The sequence below is a fragment of the Ascaphus truei genome, chromosome 3 (genome assembly GCF_040206685.1).
Source record: "Ascaphus truei isolate aAscTru1 chromosome 3, aAscTru1.hap1, whole genome shotgun sequence".
Classification (NCBI taxonomy): Eukaryota; Metazoa; Chordata; class Amphibia; order Anura; family Ascaphidae; genus Ascaphus; species Ascaphus truei.
Window position 1 is genome coordinate 425434132 of NC_134485.1, and position 20615 is coordinate 425454746.

General features: G+C 49.8%; 1 protein-coding gene across 1 annotated transcript in view; it reads right to left on the minus strand.

Annotated features, from left to right (window-relative positions):
- The window catches only part of ARAP1 (ArfGAP with RhoGAP domain, ankyrin repeat and PH domain 1), a 407404-nt gene that overhangs the window by 109338 nt on the left and 277451 nt on the right, over window positions 1–20615 (minus strand). The window contains exon 14 of the mRNA XM_075593271.1: window positions 11023–11197. Coding sequence (XP_075449386.1) covers window positions 11023–11197 — 175 coding nt within the window. The remainder of the gene's footprint in view (window positions 1–11022; window positions 11198–20615) is intronic.

Below are 20615 nucleotides of genomic sequence, written 5' to 3' on the forward strand. Positions count from 1 at the left end.
GATTGGGAGCCAACGGTGACGCTCCTGACACGCATTATGCCCCAAAGGGATTTGACACGAAGCGCAACCAGCCATGATGACGCCGCCCTGAGCACTGCCATTACACTCCTGACACGCAAGCTGTACCGGACGTAATGACGTCACTGACACGCAACGGCGCGTGTTGAGCCCTGGAAGGGCGCGATTTTTAAGATATTTAAGAGAGAACAATCGAGCTGGGGAGTGCGAACTTTTACAGCTGCGCCCCCCTGTCTTCCTTGCCACCGGTGATGGCGCCACCCTCCTTCCTACCTTAGAACTGCGTCAAATGATGCTCGGGGGTCACATGACGTTACGTGACTCGCGGCGTCATTTGACGCGTGTGACGTCACATCACATGGCCCCGCCATGTCATTTGATGTCGCGTTGCCATGGCGACACGTCACAGAGCGCCTGAATACCGGTAAGTAAGCGTTACAGAGGCCTCACGCGATCCGCTGCTAATAGAACTCTACCCTTGGCCTCCCTTGTGGCCCGGAGGAGGGATGGGGCAGGGCCGCCTGGCCATACTGCAGCGGTCTCAGTGCAGGCGCTTTCTCTTATGAACTCTCCTTTTGGTTACTTAAAAACCCTGGCAACCTACAATGAATTGGATCAAAAATGAAAAACAATACGTGAGTTTCTATGGCCCAAGTGACAAGAATGATCTCGGAAAGGGAACTTTTGACCAGATTTTACAGTTGTCAAGCATCCTCGGAATGCACAGGCCTCCTGCCGCCTTCTGCCAAGGTAAACACAGATGTTCCCCAAGCGTTACTGTCAGGGCGAGATACACATGAATGGGCTTCCCTCCCAGGTGGAACATTGTGTTCTTTCCAGCATATTTTAACTCTTTCACTACCAGGGGGGGGGGGGGGCAGAAATGTGATGCAGCACACTCTGGCAGCAAAAGTGTTAAAGTTGCTCTATGATTAAGGCCCCAAATGACACCTTCTCCCACATTTTGTATCATAATTGAAAGCTTCGGATCTAGATCTTACCATTCCCAAGGAGTTTCTCCGCTTTGGAGTCAGTCTGGCGTGTTTTTATCATTGGAAGCCTCACAGATTTAACCAAGGTCTCACTTTGTGCAATACGTGTTTTTTTTTCATGTATTAGGTTCAGATTTCACAAAAGTCTATTTATTGAGGTCCCTGGAAGTCAAGATCTCTGTGCAACAGATACTGACCGTGCAGTTCAGTGCGTAATATTTTCCCATGTCTGTTTCACACGGTACAATATGTTTTACAGCTTTCTTAAAGACAGGAAAGACTTAAAAGTGTATCCATGAGATTCCCCACGTATCACTGTGGCGGTAGGGAGGGTTTGGCCCGGGATTAACGGGGTTACCCCCCAAGGGCCCCCCTCTAACCTCGCCAGGGAGACAAGGGGTTAACTGGGCTGAGGCCCAGAACTGTGACTTAACCCTTGCTAAATAACATGAAAATGCTTATTCCCCTGTGTAAATGATGTTGTTGCTGGATCAGGGTCTGCATAACCCACCCACTGGGACTTAAGGGGTTAATGAGCTACAGTTTAAGAAAATCCCACTGTATTATGTCCTTTAAGGAAATCTGGACTTCAAAGGGTTAATTGAAGTTGAATGTGAAAAGAGAAGGTTTTAGAACCCCACATGATAGATGCAGATGGGGGAATGCAAGCTTTTGCCTAAATATTGGTTCTCTGTGTTTTAAAACTGCCCTGCAGTTGATTTGTCCTGGGATTTAAACCCAGGTTGGTGACAAAAGGCAGTGCTGAATAAACAGTTACCTGAAAACTGGTATTTTGGTAACGGAGTAAGCCAGGACCCTGAGCCTTGGGGTACAGCCTCCGGGTCACCCCCCAAGTACACACATATTAAAAATATAACTTTGTCATAAGAGGGACATATATTTTTGATAAAGTGACTTTTTGCAGTTTTTGAAATACACAGGCAGAATGCTAATGGTGTGCTAATGTACAGGCAGAATGCCTGTCTTTGTAATGCGTAAGGAACCAAATGGTGCCTCATATGAGTATTCACTGTAAGTGTATATCAACAGAGAGGTGTGATATATCGCCCTGATCAATAGGTAACTGACCTAATTGGTTATGCGAAAAGCCAAAAGCCCACTTCAAAAGGTTTTATTGATGGGGCCAGGGGGGGGGGGGGGCTACCCCCAACAGGATATCAAAAGTGAGTAACTTTATTAAATATAAGAATACTATGAGATGTCCTTGGCTGAACCGGCTAAGAATTACATAAGTGTATTGGCGGGAGTAAGCCGATCTTGGGGAGACTAAACCCTGTATAGGTACCTGCTGCTAAATGCCAGATATTAATATCTCTATTAATGTTCATATTACAATGTAATTTTTGGTCTTCCTGCGAGCGTCAGGTGCCACCGGCCGTATTAATATATCTCACCGGACTGTGTGTATTACGGAACGGAAGTTATGCAATGATTTGCAGTAAATATGAAATTTTGGTTGTCTGAGGAACCCCTGTTGTGATGAGCAGGGAAAGGCTAGAATTTACAAACCTGATCATCAAAGACTATTGGGCTAATTGCTTATGCTTGGCCCAACGGACAAAAGGAATTAACCAGGGTAAGTGGGACTCTTCACACTGTCCACCCTGCTTCAAAGGGTTTGTTGATGGGGGGGCTACCCCAAGCTGGAAGTCCCAAAATGAGCTTCAAAAGCTTCCAAGGGACATTTGGTAGCCGTCTCGGCACCTAAGGTTACAGATAGAGGGACAAACGGTTTATAAACTGCTGTCCACCCATATATCCTTTGTCTTCGTTTGCTGAATGATTTCCTGATTGCTGGATGAAACTGCCAGTTCACTGTTTTCATTATTTTCATCTTTTACGTAAGTGTCTATATTTTGCCTGTTATTGTATAATCTGTTGTGTTCACCTTTATCAAGGAATAAATTATATTTATCATATCTTAAGTCTCGTCCCAGTTCAAACCCAGGTATATATATATATTTATATACTGCACCGACACACTTTATTCGAGCAAATACCCGGTATGTACCTGGCAGATACCTGGAATGCGCCGCTCCTCACCTCTGACAAGCCCCGTTGCGTTTGCCTTCCCAGCCTGGGTTCATGCCTGGCTGACGGGCGGCTGATCTGTTAAATGATAATGATTAGGATTTAATAGGCTGCAATGCTTCGCGTGTCTACCAGATGGCATAAATTCATGAATTGTAATGCAGTATATATATATATACTGTGCAGTATTGCAGCCAGCGGGAATAAAATGCTTCAATCCCTGCTTGGAAAATACCTCAATGCACTCGGGCAGAAAACAGTCACAAACCTCAATACACCCGGGTATACCCGAATTCGTGGGACTAGCCGAGCTCGAATAAAGTGTGTCGCCAGTGTATATAGTTTTTGGTGTACAATTACAGCCTGTCGCAAGCTCTCGTGACAGGCTTGTAATTAACTGGTGGCAGCGGTGGGATTGAACTGGACCTGGATTACAGTATTCTGCGGGGTACTGTGATCCAGTGGGAACTTGATGGTAATTGCAAGTTCCTGGGACTAAAGATATTGAACACACAGTGTACAACATATAACACAAGATATGGCACCTCCTCACTGTTCCCCTACTTGTGAGAAGCATTTCCTCCAGAACCAAAGTGCCGGCCATCCGTCTGACTGGAGCCGGGCACTGAGACCAGAGGAGTGCATCAAGTCGGCGCGGGGAGCAGCAGCCAGCAAGGCTGAGAGAGAGACAGCAATCGGTGAGCATGAAACCCGGCAGGCTGAGCAAAGATCCACAGCTACAGCTGCTGTAACCATCACACCGCCCGGAGAGCAGGGAAGGGACCCAGCTCCGGGACGGCAGAGACTTGTGGAGGGAGCGGGTGGTCTTGCACCAGGAGAGGTATTGGCCATTGCGGCGGCCAGTCCATTTTACCCAGAATTGCTGGCCCTGATGTTTGCGCAGGGAGAGATGTCCCCAGCAGAGCGGCTCGAGCAGCTGAAGCTGGCGATGATCCGACCCACTTATCCCCTCCCAGAGCCCGGCGCTCAAGCCTCTCCGCTCTGGACTCCGTTGCCCCTTGCTGGGGTTAGTCCACCGGCGGCGGAGAAGCTCTGGAATGAGCCCGGCGCTCAGGCAACTCCGCTCTGGACTCCGTTGCCCCTTGCTGGGGTTAGTCCACCGGTGGCGGAGAAGCACCGGCAGTCGCTGCGGCACTGCCAACAAATGGGCCACAATAATGCCCAGTGCCCTGGCCGTGCGCGGTCAGGCGAAGAAGCCCCTCAGGGCCAACGCTCACGAGCTGCGGAAAAGATGACCCAGTTAGCGGCATCCTCTGATGGCTCCTGCCCAGCCGGGGCGACAACCCTCCGCGGGACGTCTCCTGGAGAACCTGGACGGGCTGCATCAGCAACAGCGGCGGAGAGTAGCGGCCATCCACCTGATCCCGGCGTAGAACCAGCGGCGGCGGCAGAGAAGACGCCGCCACTCCGGCATCCTGCCGGCGGCAGTTTTATTTGGGGGGAGGGACAGGGTTTGCGGGAGGGGGTTATTTTACCAAGTTTGCATGGAGCTGTGTTCCTCCACAAAGACCTGGGACCCTTGTCCTGCACCGTTTTACCTGTACCCAACCCGGGCGCTGTTGCGGCAGCGGCCCGGCGCTGCCCAGCCCAGATGGGGCCGGCGGCGGCCGCTCCAGTCCCCCTGCAATTGGGACCAACGAAGGCGGCGGTCTCTGCGGGGACCAGCAAGGTAAGCCAGACCAAGTCGTAGACTGACTCTGACTTATGTTTCCCTATGACTGTACCCTGTTGTTTCACTCTAGGGGTGACTGGGGGGTGGCAGGAGATAGGGGCACCAGGGGAGGGGAAGGAAGGGCAGCTGGTAGGGCAGTCAGGATTCCCCATTACCCTGGCGGGGCAGCAAGGGGACTCTCAGTTAAGAGCCCCACTGTTGCAGCCTTGCTCTGGGCTGGAGGTATCAGGGGTTGTGGCAAAGTTAGACCACCCCCGGATTACCTGCCAGCCAGGAGCTAAGGTGGGTGCATCTGCACCAGCAACCCTGAGCTCATCCCCGGTAATGGGGAGACAGTGTCAGGGAGATGGCCTCACTCAGGTGTCCCTAGGATCCAGGTTAGGATTAGTTAGGGAGAAACGGAGTGAGGGGAGGCTGCAGGTAGGTAGCCCGCATCAGTTACCAGGGGAGGGGAAGGAAGGGCAGCTTGTAGGGCCGCCAGGCTTCCCCATTACCTGGGCAGAGCAGCAAGGGGACTCTCAGTTAAGAGCCCCACTGTTGCAGCCTTGCTATGAGCTGGAGGTACCAGGGGTTGTGGCACAGTTAGACCACCCCCGGATTACCTGCCAGCCAAGAGCTAAGGCGGTTGCATCTGGAGAGATGCCCCTGGGCTCATCCCCGGTAATGGGGAGACAGTGTCAGGGAGATGGCCTCACTCAGGTGTCCCTAGGGTCCAGGCTAGGATTAGCAAGGGAGAAGCGGAGTGAGGGGAGGCTGCAGGTAGGTAGCCAGCAGCAGATCTCAGTGAGAAAAGGAGGGCTAGTGGTAGCCAGGGAGGGAAAGCATCAGGTAGTGACGCTAGAGTTTCCCGTTACCCTGGCAGAGCCCCAGGGGGTTTCTCAGATCAGCAACCCCCTGTTGCAGCCTAGCTATGGGCTGGGGGTATCCGGGGCAGTGGCAGGCTTGTGCCACCCCAGGGATACCTGCCAGCCAAGCGCTAAGGCGGTTGCATCTGGAGAGGTGCCCCTGAGCTCATCCCTGGTAAGGGGGAGACAAGTTCAGGGAGGTAGGTGCACTCAGGTAGTTCCAGGGTCTGGGGTAGGATTGCCCAGGGAGGAGAGGAGTGCAGGTGGGCTGCAGGGAGGTAAGCAGCAGGCTGAGGTGCTGGGCCTAGGGGAGGCTAGGCAGGGTGGCACAGAGCCAGGGCAGGTAGGGTCCCTACAGAAGAGTGACATAACCCTGTCCCAGACTTGGTTGACAGGAAAGCGACGGTCTGTGCTATATAGCTGGTCTCCTGTTGGTGCAGAGATATGCCAGTTTCTGGGCAATGTGCACCGGAGCCCCTTTCACCCTGGACTTGGTTCCCAAGGCACTGGGTGGGGGGCAGAGGGAGGCAAAGGAAAATGCCCGGCTTTGCAGGAACTGGACTTTACAATCCACTGTGTACTGGTCAATGCCGGAGGACAATTTTGCCAGGCCAATCCCTCAGGACGTATTGAGTGCGTCAAGAGCGCCAGTGGTATCCCAGGGCCATGGGGAGGCCGCTGGGGTACCAGGGGCCCTTGAGCAGGGGAGGTGTGGCGGTAGGGAGGGTTTGGCCCGGGATTAACGGGGTTACCCCCCAAGGGCCCCCCTCTAACCTCGCCAGGGAGACAAGGGGTTAACTGGGCTGAGGCCCAGAACTGTGACTTAACCCTTGCTAAATAACATGAAAATGCTTATTCCCCTGTGTAAATGATGTTGTTGCTGGATCAGGGTCTGCATAACCCACCCACTGGGACTTAAGGGGTTAATGAGCTACAGTTTAAGAAAATCCCACTGTATTATGTCCTTTAAGGAAATCTAGACTTCAAAGGGTTAATTGAAGTTGAATGTGAAAAGAGAAGGTTTTAGAACCCCACATGATAGATGCAGATGGGGGAATGCAAGCTTTTGCCTAAATATTGGTTCTCTGTGTTTTAAAACTGCCCTGCAGTTGATTTGTCCTGGGATTTAAACCCAGGTTGGTGACAAAAGGCAGTGCTGAATAAACAGTTACCTGAAAACTGGTATTTTGGTAACGGAGTAAGCCAGGACCCTGAGCCTTGGGGTACAGCCTCCGGGTCACCCCCAAGTACACACATATTAAAAATATAACTTTGTCATAAGAGGGACATATATTTTTGATAAAGTGACTTTTTGCAGTTTTTGAAATACACAGGCAGAATGCTAATGGTGTGCTAATGTACAGGCAGAATGCCTGTCTTTGTAATGCGTAAGGAACCAAATGGTGCCTCATATGAGTATTCACTGTAAGTGTATATCAACAGAGAGGTGTGATATATCGCCCTGATCAATAGGTAACTGACCTAATTGGTTATGCGAAAAGCCAAAAGCCCACTTCAAAAGGTTTTATTGATGGGGCCAGGGGGGGGGGCTACCCCCAACAGGATATCAAAAGTGAGTAACTTTATTAAATATAAGAATACTATGAGATGTCCTTGGCTGAACCGGCTAAGAATTACATAAGTGTATTGGCGGGAGTAAGCCGATCTTGGGGAGACTAAACCCTGTATAGGTACCTGCTGCTAAATGCCAGATATTAATATCTCTATTAATGTTCATATTACAATGTAATTTTTGGTCTTCCTGCGAGCGTCAGGTGCCACCGGCCGTATTAATATATCTCACCGGACTGTGTGTATTACGGAACGGAAGTTATGCAATGATTTGCAGTAAATATGAAATTTTGGTTGAGTCTGAGGAACCCCTGTTGTGATGAGCAGGGAAAGGCTAGAATTTACAAACCTGATCATCAAAGACTATTGGGCTAATTGCTTATGCTTGGCCCAACGGACAAAAGGAATTAACCAGAGGAAGTGGGACTCTTCACACTGTCCACCCTGCTTCAAAGGGTTTGTTGATGGGGGGGCTACCCCAAGCTGGAAGTCCCAAAATGAGCTTCAAAAGCTTCCAAGGGACATTTGGTAGCCGTCTCGGCACCTAAGGTTACAGATAGAGGGACAAACGGTTTATAAACTGCTGTCCACCCATATATCCTTTGTCTTCGTTTGCTGAATGATTTCCTGATTGCTGGATGAAACTGCCAGTTCAGATGGGACTGTTTTCATTATTTTCATCTTTTACGTAAGTGTCTATATTTTGCCTGTTATTGTATAATCTGTTGTGTTCACCTTTATCAAGGAATAAATTATATTTATCATATCTTAAGTCTCGTCCCAGTTCAAACCCAGGTATATATATATATTTATATATATAGTTTTTGGTGTACAATTACAGCCTGTCGCAAGCTCTCGTGACAATCACCTAGTCTCTTTATCTATAATAGTCCAATAGCAAACAGCACCCCCAAAAAGTACTGGCGAATCCCATACATGGAGCTTTAGTGAGACACCAGCTTAACCATATACAAATGATTGCGGCAGTGATATGGGCCGAGGAATACAAAGCTGCTGATTTAAACATGTAACTTCTGGTTACCAGAGACCTGGGATTGGAAGACGACTTTACAGTATACATGTAGCCATGTGTTAGAAATGGCCTACAGTTTTCTCTCATGCTGGCAGTAAGCCTGGTAAGTTATGGGCATGCCAGCATTAATCATGGAGGTTTGCCCTCACACCCTGGTGAGGTGTCATATGTATGGATGGGAGTGGCTACATACTAAAAGTCCGCTGTTAGTGACATCAGAGATGTGCCTGTTTCCTGAAGTATATAAGGCACAGCACTGCCCAAATTTAGTGGTTGTATAAGGAGCAAGTCTGAGTTGAGACTTGGGAGTAAGGGGCCCACTAGTGCGTTAACTAGTGGCCCAGTTCAAGGTCAAGCAGCAGCCGGGCTGACAAGACCTACACTGTGTCTAGGGACCTGGCACAGGGGTGATCTCCCTAAGGGGAGAGGAGATCCCACTCCATTGGGAGGGCGTACCTTTCAAAGGGACAGCACCAGAAGAATGCACGGCTAAGCTGACAACTGTGAGGGGCAGCTGGCCCATACCAGGCAACAATAAAGATGACCTTGATTAAAGATACCCTCATGTGTGAGTCTGGGATTACTCTGCAGAGGAGGGCACCACAGAGGAGTTCCTCATCAGAATCATCCCCATGCGGACGCAGGGATCCTGATGAGGTGGAGGCGCTGCACTGGATATAGGTAGGACTCATACACACTACCTCAGTGGCCTGTCTGGGTTGGCAATCCCCAAACACCATCATGCGGGAGACTCGGAAGTCCTGTTGCCAACAGGTGCACCACCAGACACGACCATGTAATGGGGGCTGGTTAGACCACAGGGGCCAATATGAGAATGGGTGGGTCAGGTCAGGCCAGAAAATCCGTTACATACAGTACACACTGTTTTTGAGAACAGAACAGTAGATACATTGAGATGTGCATCACAGTTTCAAATACACAGAGGGAAAGTGATTTACCCAGGAAACTTGCCAGTGAGCCAGATAGTGAATAGACACACGGGTTTGTGTGATAAAAAGCAACACATCTTAACCACTACACCGCATCCAATCAAACTTTTGCTCTATAGACATTGCTGCCAGTACACACAAAAATACATGCACCATCAACCTCTGCTCCAAAGAGCTTACAGTCTCATTACTTGTCGCCTGTCACTAGAGACAGGCAAAACAGTCGCAGAAATTCAAAATCTACCACGAATTTGCACGTTCCTTTCATCCTTCGATTTGTCTCCAAAAACACAGATTTGTGGGTTTTGTTTTCGAACACTGACAATCCGCAGACAGATTCGGATTTTTTAAAAATCCTAATTCGTTTGCGGATTCCAGACCCTGAAATATGGGATGTCCTAGGGGGACAGAGAGACCTATTTTAGTAGCTTCCTAAACGCTATATATATCCCCTGAAACCTCCCTACAAATAACAGGGGAGACACCTGTGCTCAAAATCGAGCACACCTAAGTTACCTGGGAGATATGCTGATGAGATATGCAAAATGTATCTAAATGACTGGCACCCCACACTTCCTAAAATAATTTCCAAGAGACCTATATTAACAAGGCGGCACCTTGAGAGGAATGGGGTTCTGGTGTCAGACCCAACAGAGGCACCTTCAGAGGATTGGGGTACTGATGTCAGGCCCAACAGGATCAGAACCCACAACCTCTGCTACACAGGGCAGAATCTCTAGCAATTCATATAGAGCTCAAACATATACTGTGACAGTGGAGCTTTCCAGCAGCTGCTTTAGCTCAATAATAATCACGTTAAAAAGCAGGGGTCCCAGTACCGACCCCTGAGGTACTCCACTCACAACTTTAGCCCAACATGAAAAAGTTCCATTTAAGACAACTCTCTGTTGTCTATCCTTCAACCCCAGGACATACTTGAAAACGAGAGGCAACTCTCAATGCATTACTTCCTGGTAACACATTTGATAAGTAAAAAAATAAAACCAGTTTTCAATCCAGGTGCAAATATTTTTACAGAGACCAATTTCTTTTATTTTGTACACTAACCTCCTGGGCAAAAGCCTTTGCAAAATCTAAGTAGACCACATCAACTGCATCACTCTGGTCTAAATTCCTACTAACCTACTTAAAGAAACTAATAAGGTTAGTTTGGCATGATCTATCCTTCATAAATCCATTCTGATTATTACTAATAATTTTGTTATCCATTGGGTATAACTGAATATTATCCCATACTAAACCTTTTAATTGCCTCCCCATTATTGAAGTCAGGCTTACAGGTCTGTAATTCCTCGGTTGGGATCTAGCTCCCTTTTTAAATATAGGCTAATTTCTATCCACAAACTCTCTACACGTTCACCAATCCCTTCACAAACATCTTCCCTTACAATAGGTTTTAAATCCGGTTTAACATATAAACGTACTCCACCTCCTCTTCTATTAACTTGATCCCTGTGAAAAAGGGAAAAACCCGCTAAAACTAACTGCCCAGTCATGAGTTTCACCCCACCATGTTTCAGGAATGCCGATGCATCCTCCTGCTCCCTTGTAGCTATTCTGCACTCTTATAGCCAAATTTGCTCACCTCTACCTGCCACACAGTGACTGCACAAAATCACTATAAACGAAAGCTGGACTTCACCACTTCAAAGTACAGTAAGTACTCACGCAAGATACTCAACTAACAAGGAAGTACCTGGATACACAGAATACATGTTCCACTTGTCTGCGTCATATTGGCAGCAGAAATGCTTTTTAGGGGGCGGGGCGTAACCCCTCGCTCTGGCGACGAAGAGGTTAACGTCGCCGATCTCGCCTACGGTCGCCCACCCTGCAGCTCCCTTACCTGACGTCCTGTTGTGCAGCAAGAATTCCATCTGCAGTCTCTGCCCGGCCTGTTCAGCCAGCGCCAGGGGGTGCGGGAAAAGGGGGTCCCCCGAGCAGCAGCCCACGTCCGCCCCGCAGAAAAGCAGCGCCTGCGTCTCCGTCAGGTCACTCGTGGTCACCGCGGCACACAGCGCCTGCGAGGGAAAAAACCGGGGTTAAAGATGGCAATTAAACGGGGGGCCCTACAAAAAAAGGGTAGCGGTGTCCCGCCTCCAGATATCCGAAACGCGAAATAAATCGTGCAAGAAACGCGCGGGGGCCTCATTTGTAAATGCGTGATGCAATATTTATATTCTAATCAACATAAAGGCATAAAAACCTTGTATAAAGAAAACCCCTATTATTTCAGTGAAATGAAAGCAGAACTGTTTCCCATTCAAAACACAGTGGTACCGCGGGTCTGTAAAGGAAAAGGTTTCTTGACTACCACTAGTTAAAGCTGCAGTTCAGTCTTTTTTATTTTTTTTATTTTTTTACTTCAATAGTTTCATGTGTGCAATCTCTAATTACCTAAAGAACTGTATAGCTGCAGGTCAATTCGTTCTCCATGTATTGATCGGCGAAATTTGGTGACATAATTAGTGAAGGGATCTGTTTATATTCTGCTTCAGTCCGTCAGTGGAAGCTCATGAATATTCATGAGCACTCCTGCACTGACATGTGCTAGAGGGAGGGCAGGGCTGACAAAGGGGTGTGCCAGGGCTTGTGACAGAACATGAAGGGGCAGTGCCTTAGCAAATGCTTGTTAAAATAGAATACAAGAAAATTGGTCTTTCAAAGTTGTTTTTTTAAAAACAGAAAATGCTAAAAGTATTTTTTCTTACTACAGAACTGATTTATTTAAAAAAAACACACATGCAGGATATTGACTGAACTGCAGCTTTAAAGAAAGGGACAGTCTCTCCTAGGATGAAAGTGATGGTGATGGTGACATGTGTGATAGGTTACATGGAGCCTTCTGCTAAACTAGGAAAGGCCAACTCCAGTCCTCAAGGGCCACCAACAGGTCAGGTTTTCAGGATATCCCTGCTTCAGCACAGGTGGTTCAATCAGCCGAAGACTGAGCCACTGATTGAACCACCTGTGCTGAAGCAGGGATATCCTGAAAACCAGACCAATTGGTGGCCCTTGAGGACTGGAGTTGACCATCCATGCACTTCAACAATCCAGCGTCTGGGTATTTTTAATGAATGCTGCAAACATTTAACATTTCCAAGGTAAACAACAACTTTGATGAGTTTATGCAGTCTCAGCCCAATGTCCTTTGGGGATAAGACTATTTGTCCATCCCCGAAGGATATTGTTCTATTTTGTTCTTTGTTTCGACATTCGTTCTGGAGTCCTCATTTGTCCACTTGAATCCAGCAGATCCGGAACAAATAGCAAAACAAGATTCATTGTTTCTCACGTTACAAATAAATCAAACTTTTACTTTAAGGGTAATTTCATCTGTCTAAAGAAGCCAATTACACGGATTACGTGGGTGGAACATGTTATTCATGTTACGCTCCGTTCGCCTGTTTCCTTAAAGCATCTAAATCCGCGTATACAAAATATTGTGAGAATTGAAATCTGATCATACAGAAAAGGCTTGCACGGGGTAGGAGAAGTGCTGGTGTAATATACAGCTCTACTGAGTAGAACTGTTCTTGGGGGGGTAATGAAGGTAACACCCCCTAACATCCCCACGCAAACCTTAATGCAGCAGTGCGCAAACTGGGGGGCGCAAGATTATTCAGGGGGGGCGCGGGCGGTTGCAGGGGTCCCGCGCTCTTCCCCAAGGCATTTAAATGAATGCCGGGGCATCGCGTGAGGCCTCTGCAACTTCACTTACCTTCTCTTCGGCGACGCGGCGTCAAATTACGCCGTGGGGTCATGTGATGTCACGTCGGCATGGCAACGTGACGTCACGTGACCCCGTGGCGTCATTTGATGATGGGAGCCGAAGAGAAGGTAAAAGAGGGGGGGCGCGAGCAGGGAGGGGGCACGGGTAGAAAAGATTGCGCACCGCTGCCTTAATAGATCCGGCTGTGTGGTTGGACCATACCCCAACCCTGAGGCATACCCCACCCTAAAGCATACCCCACCCTCAGGCATATCCCCACCCTGAGGCATACTCTACCCTAAAGCATAACCCCACCCTAAGGAATAACCCCATCCTGAGGCATACCCCCACCCTAAGGCATATCCCCACCCTGAGGCATACACCCATCTTGAGGCATACTCCATCCTCAGGCACACCCCACCCTGAGGCACCCCCCCACCCTGAGGCATACCCAACCCCACAATGAGCAGACACTTTGCCTTTTGTCCCCCCCCTTATTCCCTCTAGAGGGCCTTCATCACCTTCTGTATCTGTTTGCGTTTGTTTGTCCTTATTTGTATGTCATTCTGTTTATGTCATTGATATCTCTCTGTACCCCTATTGTACCGCGCTGCGGAATATGTTGACGCTTTACAAATAAAGGATAATAATACACAGTGGCCCATATCCACTAAATAGTGCTACACGCCTTCACCCTGATTCATTTGAGTGGGCGTTAGGGCATGTTAAAGCAAAGGTAGTGAATATGTGCCTCTATGCACCTATGATAATCCTACTTGAAATATAGTTTGCAGCTAAAAACCAGATCTCTCCCATTATCACGGGTGAGCAGGACAGCGAGGTGCGAAGTGAGCAGATCCCCTCACACCAAACGCCAGGGATCCAGGTTCTGAGGCACCTATTAAAGTTCTAATAACATTGGTTAGACAATGAAACCGTTAATGACGCGTTGCATCGGCAAAATGACTAGTTTCCTAACAAATTCCCACCTTTCTATTATTTCAAATGTGCCCCCCCCCCCAGAGCTCTGCCAGCCGCCGGGACACCGCCCTCCCCGCCAACTGCCAGCCGCCTGGCCCCAGTCACCGCGCCCCCTGCAGCCACCGCACATCGCCCTGCCCCCCGCCGCACCACCAGCTGCCTGGGCCCCGCCACCGCCCTCCCCCCTGCAGCACCGCCTGGCTATGGGTTGGGGGGGGGGGGTCTGCTCCTTTCATTTGTCCTGGGCCCCAGGAGTGTGTGCGTGTGCGTGTGCCTCAAGTGAAACACACTATATGAACAACTTTAAAATAGCAAATTCTCCCGTAATTTAAAGTAAAGTAAATTCAGCATACAAACAGAAATTACAACTCCCCTCCGTTTCAGCCCTCCCCCTTGCTCCTGTCCCCGCCCCTCAGCCCTCCCCCTCGCTCTTGTCCCCGCTCCTCTGCCCTCCCCCTCGCTCTTGTCCCCGCCCCTCTGCCCTCCCCCTCGCTCTTGTCCCCGCCCCTCTGCCCTCCCCCTCGCTCTTGTCCCCGCCCCTCTGCCCTCCCCCTTGCTCCTGTCCCCGCCCCTCTGCCCTCCCCCTTGCTCTTGTCCCCGGCCCTCTGCCCTCCCCCTTGCTCCTGTCCCCGCCCCTCTGCCCTCCCCCTCGCTCTTGTCCCCGCCCCTCAGCCCTCCCCTCGCTCTTGTCCCCGCCCCTCTGCCCTCCCCCTTGCTCTTGTCCCCGCCCCTCTGCCCTCCCCCTCGCTCTTGTCCCTGGCCCTCTGCCCTCCCCCTCGCTCTTGTCCCCGGCCCTCTGCCCTCCCCCTCGCTCTTGTCCCCGGCCCTCTGCCCTCCCCCTCGCTCTTGTCCCCGCCCCTCTGCCCTCCCCCTTGCTCCTGTCCCCGCCCCCTCCCCCTCGCTCTTGTCCCCGCCCCTCTGCCTTCCGTCACTCCCCTTGTAGCAAGAGACGTCTCCCAAACTCAAATTACAACTTTCGCTTGGGCTACGGAGACGGGAGACGGCATCCGTAGCCAGCACAATAAGCGCAGCCTTAGCCTATAATTCCATATAAAAAACCCCGGCTGGGAAGGGTTACACCAGAATAGTAATGACACTTGTGTAAGTCCCTTGTGTGCAGATATGATGCCGCCCCATACCCAGCACACTGTTACAGTGGGTGCATTATACATCACACAGTGTTATCCGGTCAAAAGAGCTGACAATCTATTAGATAAGGGGAGATACAGTGACTTCTCAATAGAACCTCTCTCCAAAGGCAGCGCAGTTCCGGTCCTCCCCATACTCTGTAGTGCCGATGGTGTACTCTGTGATGTGCAGAACTGATTCAGGGGCAAATTGCTGCAGCATAGATGTAAACCGTGCAAGGGTAGGAACCTCTAACCCTCTGACATAAAGGCAGGTCTGCGGTGATAATGCCACTAACAGAGATAGGAACCTCTAACCCTCTGACACACAGGCAGGTCCGCGGTGATAATGCCACTAACAGAGATAGGAACCTCTAACCCTCTGACACAAAGGCAGGTCTGCGGTGATAATGCCACTAACAGAGATAGGAACCTCTAACCCTCTGACACAAAGGCAGGTCTGCGGTGATAATGGCACTAACAGAGATAGGAACCTCTAACCCTCTGACACAAAGGCAGGTCTGCGGTGATAATGCCACTAACAGAGATAGGAACCTCTAACCCTCTGACACAAAGGCAGGTCTGCGGTGATAATGCCACTAACAGAGATAGGAACCTCTAACCCTCTGACACAAAGGCAGGTCTGCGGTGATAATGCCACTAACAGAGATAGGAACCTCTAACCCTCTGACACAAAGGCAGGTCTGCGGTGATAATGGCACTAACAGAGATAGGAACCTCTAACCCTCTGACACAAAGGCAGGTCTGCGGTGATAATGCCACTAACAGAGATAGGAACCTCTAACCCTCTGACACAAAGGCAGGTCTGCGGTGATAATGCCACTAACAGAGATAGGAACCTCTAACCCCCTGACACACAGGCAGGTCCGCGGTGATAATGCCACTAACAGAGATAGGAACCTCTAACCCTCTGACACAAAGGCAGGTCTGCGGTGATAATGCCACTAACAGAGATAGGAACCTCTAACCCTCTGACACAAAGGCAGGTCTGCGGTGATAATGCCACTAACAGAGATAGGAACCTCTAACCCTCTGACACAAAGGCAGGTCTGCGGTGATAATGGCACTAACAGAGATAGGAACCTCTAACCCTCTGACACAAAGGCAGGTCTGCGGTGATAATGCCACTAACAGAGATAGGAACCTCTAACCCTCTGACACAAAGGCAGGTCTGCGGTGATAATGCCACTAACAGAGATAGGAACCTCTAACCCTCTGACACACAGGCAGGTCCGCGGTGATAATGCCACTAACAGAGATAGGAACCTCTAACCCTCTGACACACAGGCAGTCTGCGGTGATAATGCCACTAACAGAGATAGGAACCTCTAACCCTCTGACACAAAGGCAGGTCTGCGGTGATAATGCCACTAACAGAGATAGGAACCTCTAACCCTCTGACACAAAGGCAGGTCTGCGGTGATAATGCCACTAACAGAGATAGGAACCTCTAACCCTCTGACACAAAGGCAGGTCTGCGGTGATAATGGCACTAACAGAGATAGGAACCTCTAACCCTCTGACACAAAGGCAGGTCTGCGGTGATAATGCCACTAACAGAGATAGGAACCTCTAACCCTCTGACACAAAGGCAGGTCTGCGGTGATAATGCCACTAACAGAGATAGGAACCTCTAACCCCCTGACACACAGGCAGGTCCGCGGTGATAATGCCACTAACAGAGATAGGAACCTCTAACCCTCTGACACAAAGGCAGGTCTGCGGTGATAATGCCACTAACAGAGATAGGAACCTCTAACCCTCTGACACAAAGGCAGGTCTGCGGTGATAATGCCACTAACAGAGATAGGAACCTATAACCCTCTGACACACAGGCAGGTCTGCGGTGATAATGCCACTAACAGAGATAGGAACCTCTAACCCTCTGACACAAAGGCAGGTCTGCGGTGATAATGCCACTAACAGAGATAGGAACCTCTAACCCTCTGACACAAAGGCAGGTCTGCGGTGATAATGGCACTAACAGAGATAGGAACCTCTAACCCTCTGACACAAAGGCAGGTCTGCGGTGATAATGCCACTAACAGAGATAGGAACCTCTAACCCTCTGACACAAAGGCAGGTCTGCGGTGATAATGCCACTAACAGAGATAGGAACCTCTAACCCCCTGACACACAGGCAGGTCCGCGGTGATAATGCCACTAACAGAGATAGGAACCTCTAACCCTCTGACACAAAGGCAGGTCTGCGGTGATAATGCCACTAACAGAGATAGGAACCTCTAACCCTCTGACACAAAGGCAGGTCTGCGGTGATAATGCCACTAACAGAGATAGGAACCTCTAACCCTCTGACACAAAGGCAGGTCTGCGGTGATAATGCCACTAACAGAGATAGGAACCTCTAACCCCCTGACACACAGGCAGGTCTGCGGTGATAATGCCACTAACAGAGATAGGAACCTCTAACCCCCTGACACACAGGCAGGTCTGCGGTGATAATGCCACTAAGAGATAGGAACCTCTAACCCCCTGACACAAAGGCAGGTCTGCGGTGATAATGCCACTAACAGAGATAGGAACCCCTAACCCTCTGACACAAAGGCAGGTCTGCGGTGATAATGCCACTAACAGAGATAGGAACCTCTAACCCCCTGACACACAGGCAGGTCTGCGGTGATAATGCCACTAACAGAGATAGGAACCTCTAACCCCCTGACACAAAGGCAGGTCTGCGGTGATAATGCCACTAACAGAGATAGGAACCTCTAACCCTCTGACACACAGGCAGGTCTGCGGTGATAATGCCACTAACAGAGATAGGAACCTCTAACCCTCTGACACAAAGGCAGGTCTGCGGTGATAATGCCACTAACAGAGATAGGAACCTCTAACCCTCTGACACACAGGCAGGTCTGCGGTGATAATGCCACTAACAGAGATAGGAACCTCTAACCTCCTGACACAAAGGCAGGTCTGCGGTGATAATGCCACTAACAGAGATAGGAAACTCTAACCCCCTGACACACAGGCAGGTCTGCGGTGATAATGCCACTAACAGAGATAGGAACCTCTAACCCTCTGACACAAAGGCAGGTCTGCGGTGATAATGCCACTAACAGAGATAGGAACCTCTAACCCTCTGACACACAGGCAGGTCTGCCGTGATAATGCCACTAACAGAGATAGGAACCTCTAACCCTCTGACACACAGGCAGGTCTGCGGTGATAATGCCACTAACAGAGATAGGAACCTCTAACCCTCTGACACACAGGCAGTCTGCGGTGATAATGCCACTAACAGAGATAGGAACCTCTAACCCTCTGACACAAAGGCAGGTCTGCGGTGATAATGCCACTAACAGAGATAGGAACCTCTAACCCTCTGACACACAGGCAGGTCTGCGGTGATAATGCCACTAACAGAGATAGGAACCTCTAACCCCCTGACACAAAGGCAGGTCTGCGGTGATAATGCCACTAACAGAGATAGGAACCTCTAACCCTCTGACACAAAGGCAGGTCCGCGGTGATAATGCCACTAACAGAGATAGGAACCTCTAACCCCCTGACACAAAGGCAGGTCTGCGGTGATAATGCCACTAACAGAGATAGGAACCTCTAACCCTCTGACACAAAGGCAGGTCTGCGGTGATAATGCCACTAACAGAGATAGGAACCTCTAACCCTCTGACACAAAGGCAGGTCTGCGGTGATAATGCCACTAACAGAGATAGGAACCTCTAACCCTCTGACACACAGGCAGTCTGCGGTGATAATGCCACTAACAGAGATAGGAACCTCTAACCCTCTGACACAAAGGCAGGTCTGCGGTGATAATGCCACTAACAGAGATAGGAACCTCTAACCCTCTGACACAAAGGCAGGTCTGCGGTGATAATGCCACTAACAGAGATAGGAACCTCTAACCCCCTGACACACAGGCAGGTCTGCGGTGATAATGCCACTAACAGAGATAGGAACCTCTAACCCTCTGACACAAAGGCAGGTCTGCGGTGATAATGCCACTAACAGAGATAGGAACCTCTAACCCCCTGACACAAAGGCAGGTCTGCGGTGATAATGCCACTAACAGAGATAGGAACCTCTAACCCTCTGACACAAAGGCAGGTCCGCGGTGATAATGCCACTAACAGAGATAGGAACCTCTAACCCTCTGACACACAGGCAGTCTGCGGTGATAATGCCACTAGCAGAGATAGGAACCTCTAACCCTCTGACACACAGGCAGGTCTGCGGTGATAATGCCACTAACAGAGATAGGAACCTCTAACCCCCTGACACAAAGGCAGGTCTGCGGTGATAATGCCACTAACAGAGATAGGAACCTCTAACCCTCTGACACAAAGGCAGGTCCGCGGTGATAATGCCACTAACAGAGATAGGAACCCCTAACCCCCTGACACAAAGGCAGGTCTGCGGTGATAATGCCACTAACAGAGATAGGAACCTCTAACCCTCTGACACAAAGGCAGGTCTGCGGTGATAATGCCACTAACAGAGATAGGAACCTCTAACCCTCTGACACAAAGGCAGGTCTGCGGTGATAATGCCACTAACAGAGATAGGAACCTCTAACCCCCTGACACAAAGGCAGGTCTGCGGTGCTAATGCCACTAACAGAGATAGGAACCTCTAACCCTCTGACACAAAGGCAGGTCTGCGGTGATAATGCCACTAACAGATATAGGAACCTCTAACCCTCTGACACACAGGCAGGTCTGCGGTGATAATGCCACTAACAGAGATAGGAACCTCTAACCCTCTGACACACAGGCAGTCTGCGGTGATAATGCCACTAACAGAGATAGGAACCTCTAACCCTCTGACACACAGGCAGGTCTGCGGTGATAATGCCACTAACAGAGATAGGAACCTCTAACCCTCTGACACACAGGCAGTCTGCGGTGATAATGCCACTAACAGAGATAGGAACCTCTAACCCTCTGACACAAAGGCAGGTCTGCGGTGATAATGCCACTAACAGAGATAGGAACCTCTAACCCCCTGACACAAAGGCAGGTCTGCGGTGATAATGCCACTAACAGAGATAGGAACCTCTAACCCTCTGACACAAAGGCAGGTCTGCGGTGATAATGCCACTAACAGAGATAGGAACCTCTAACCCTCTGACACAAAGGCAGGTCTGCGGTGATAATGCCACTAACAGAGATAGGAACCTCTAACCCTCTGACACAAAGGCAGGTCTGCGGTGATAATGCCACTAACAGAGATAGGAACCTCTAACCCTCTGACACAAAGGCAGGTCCGCGGTGATAATGCCATTAACAGAGATAGGAACCCCTAACCCTCTGACACAAAGGCAGGTCTGCGGTGATAATGCCACTAACAGAGATAGGAACCCCTAACCCTCTGACACAAAGGCAGGTCTGCGGTGATAATGCCACTAACAGAGATAGGAACCTCTAACCCTCTGACACAAAGGCAGGTCCGCGGTGATAATGCCATTAACAGAGATAGGAACCTCTAACCCTCTGACACAAAGGCAGGTCCGCGGTGATAATGCCATTAACAGAGATAGGAACCCCTAACCCTCTGACACAAAGGCAGGTCTGCGGTGATAATGCCACTAACAGAGATAGGAACCCCTAACCC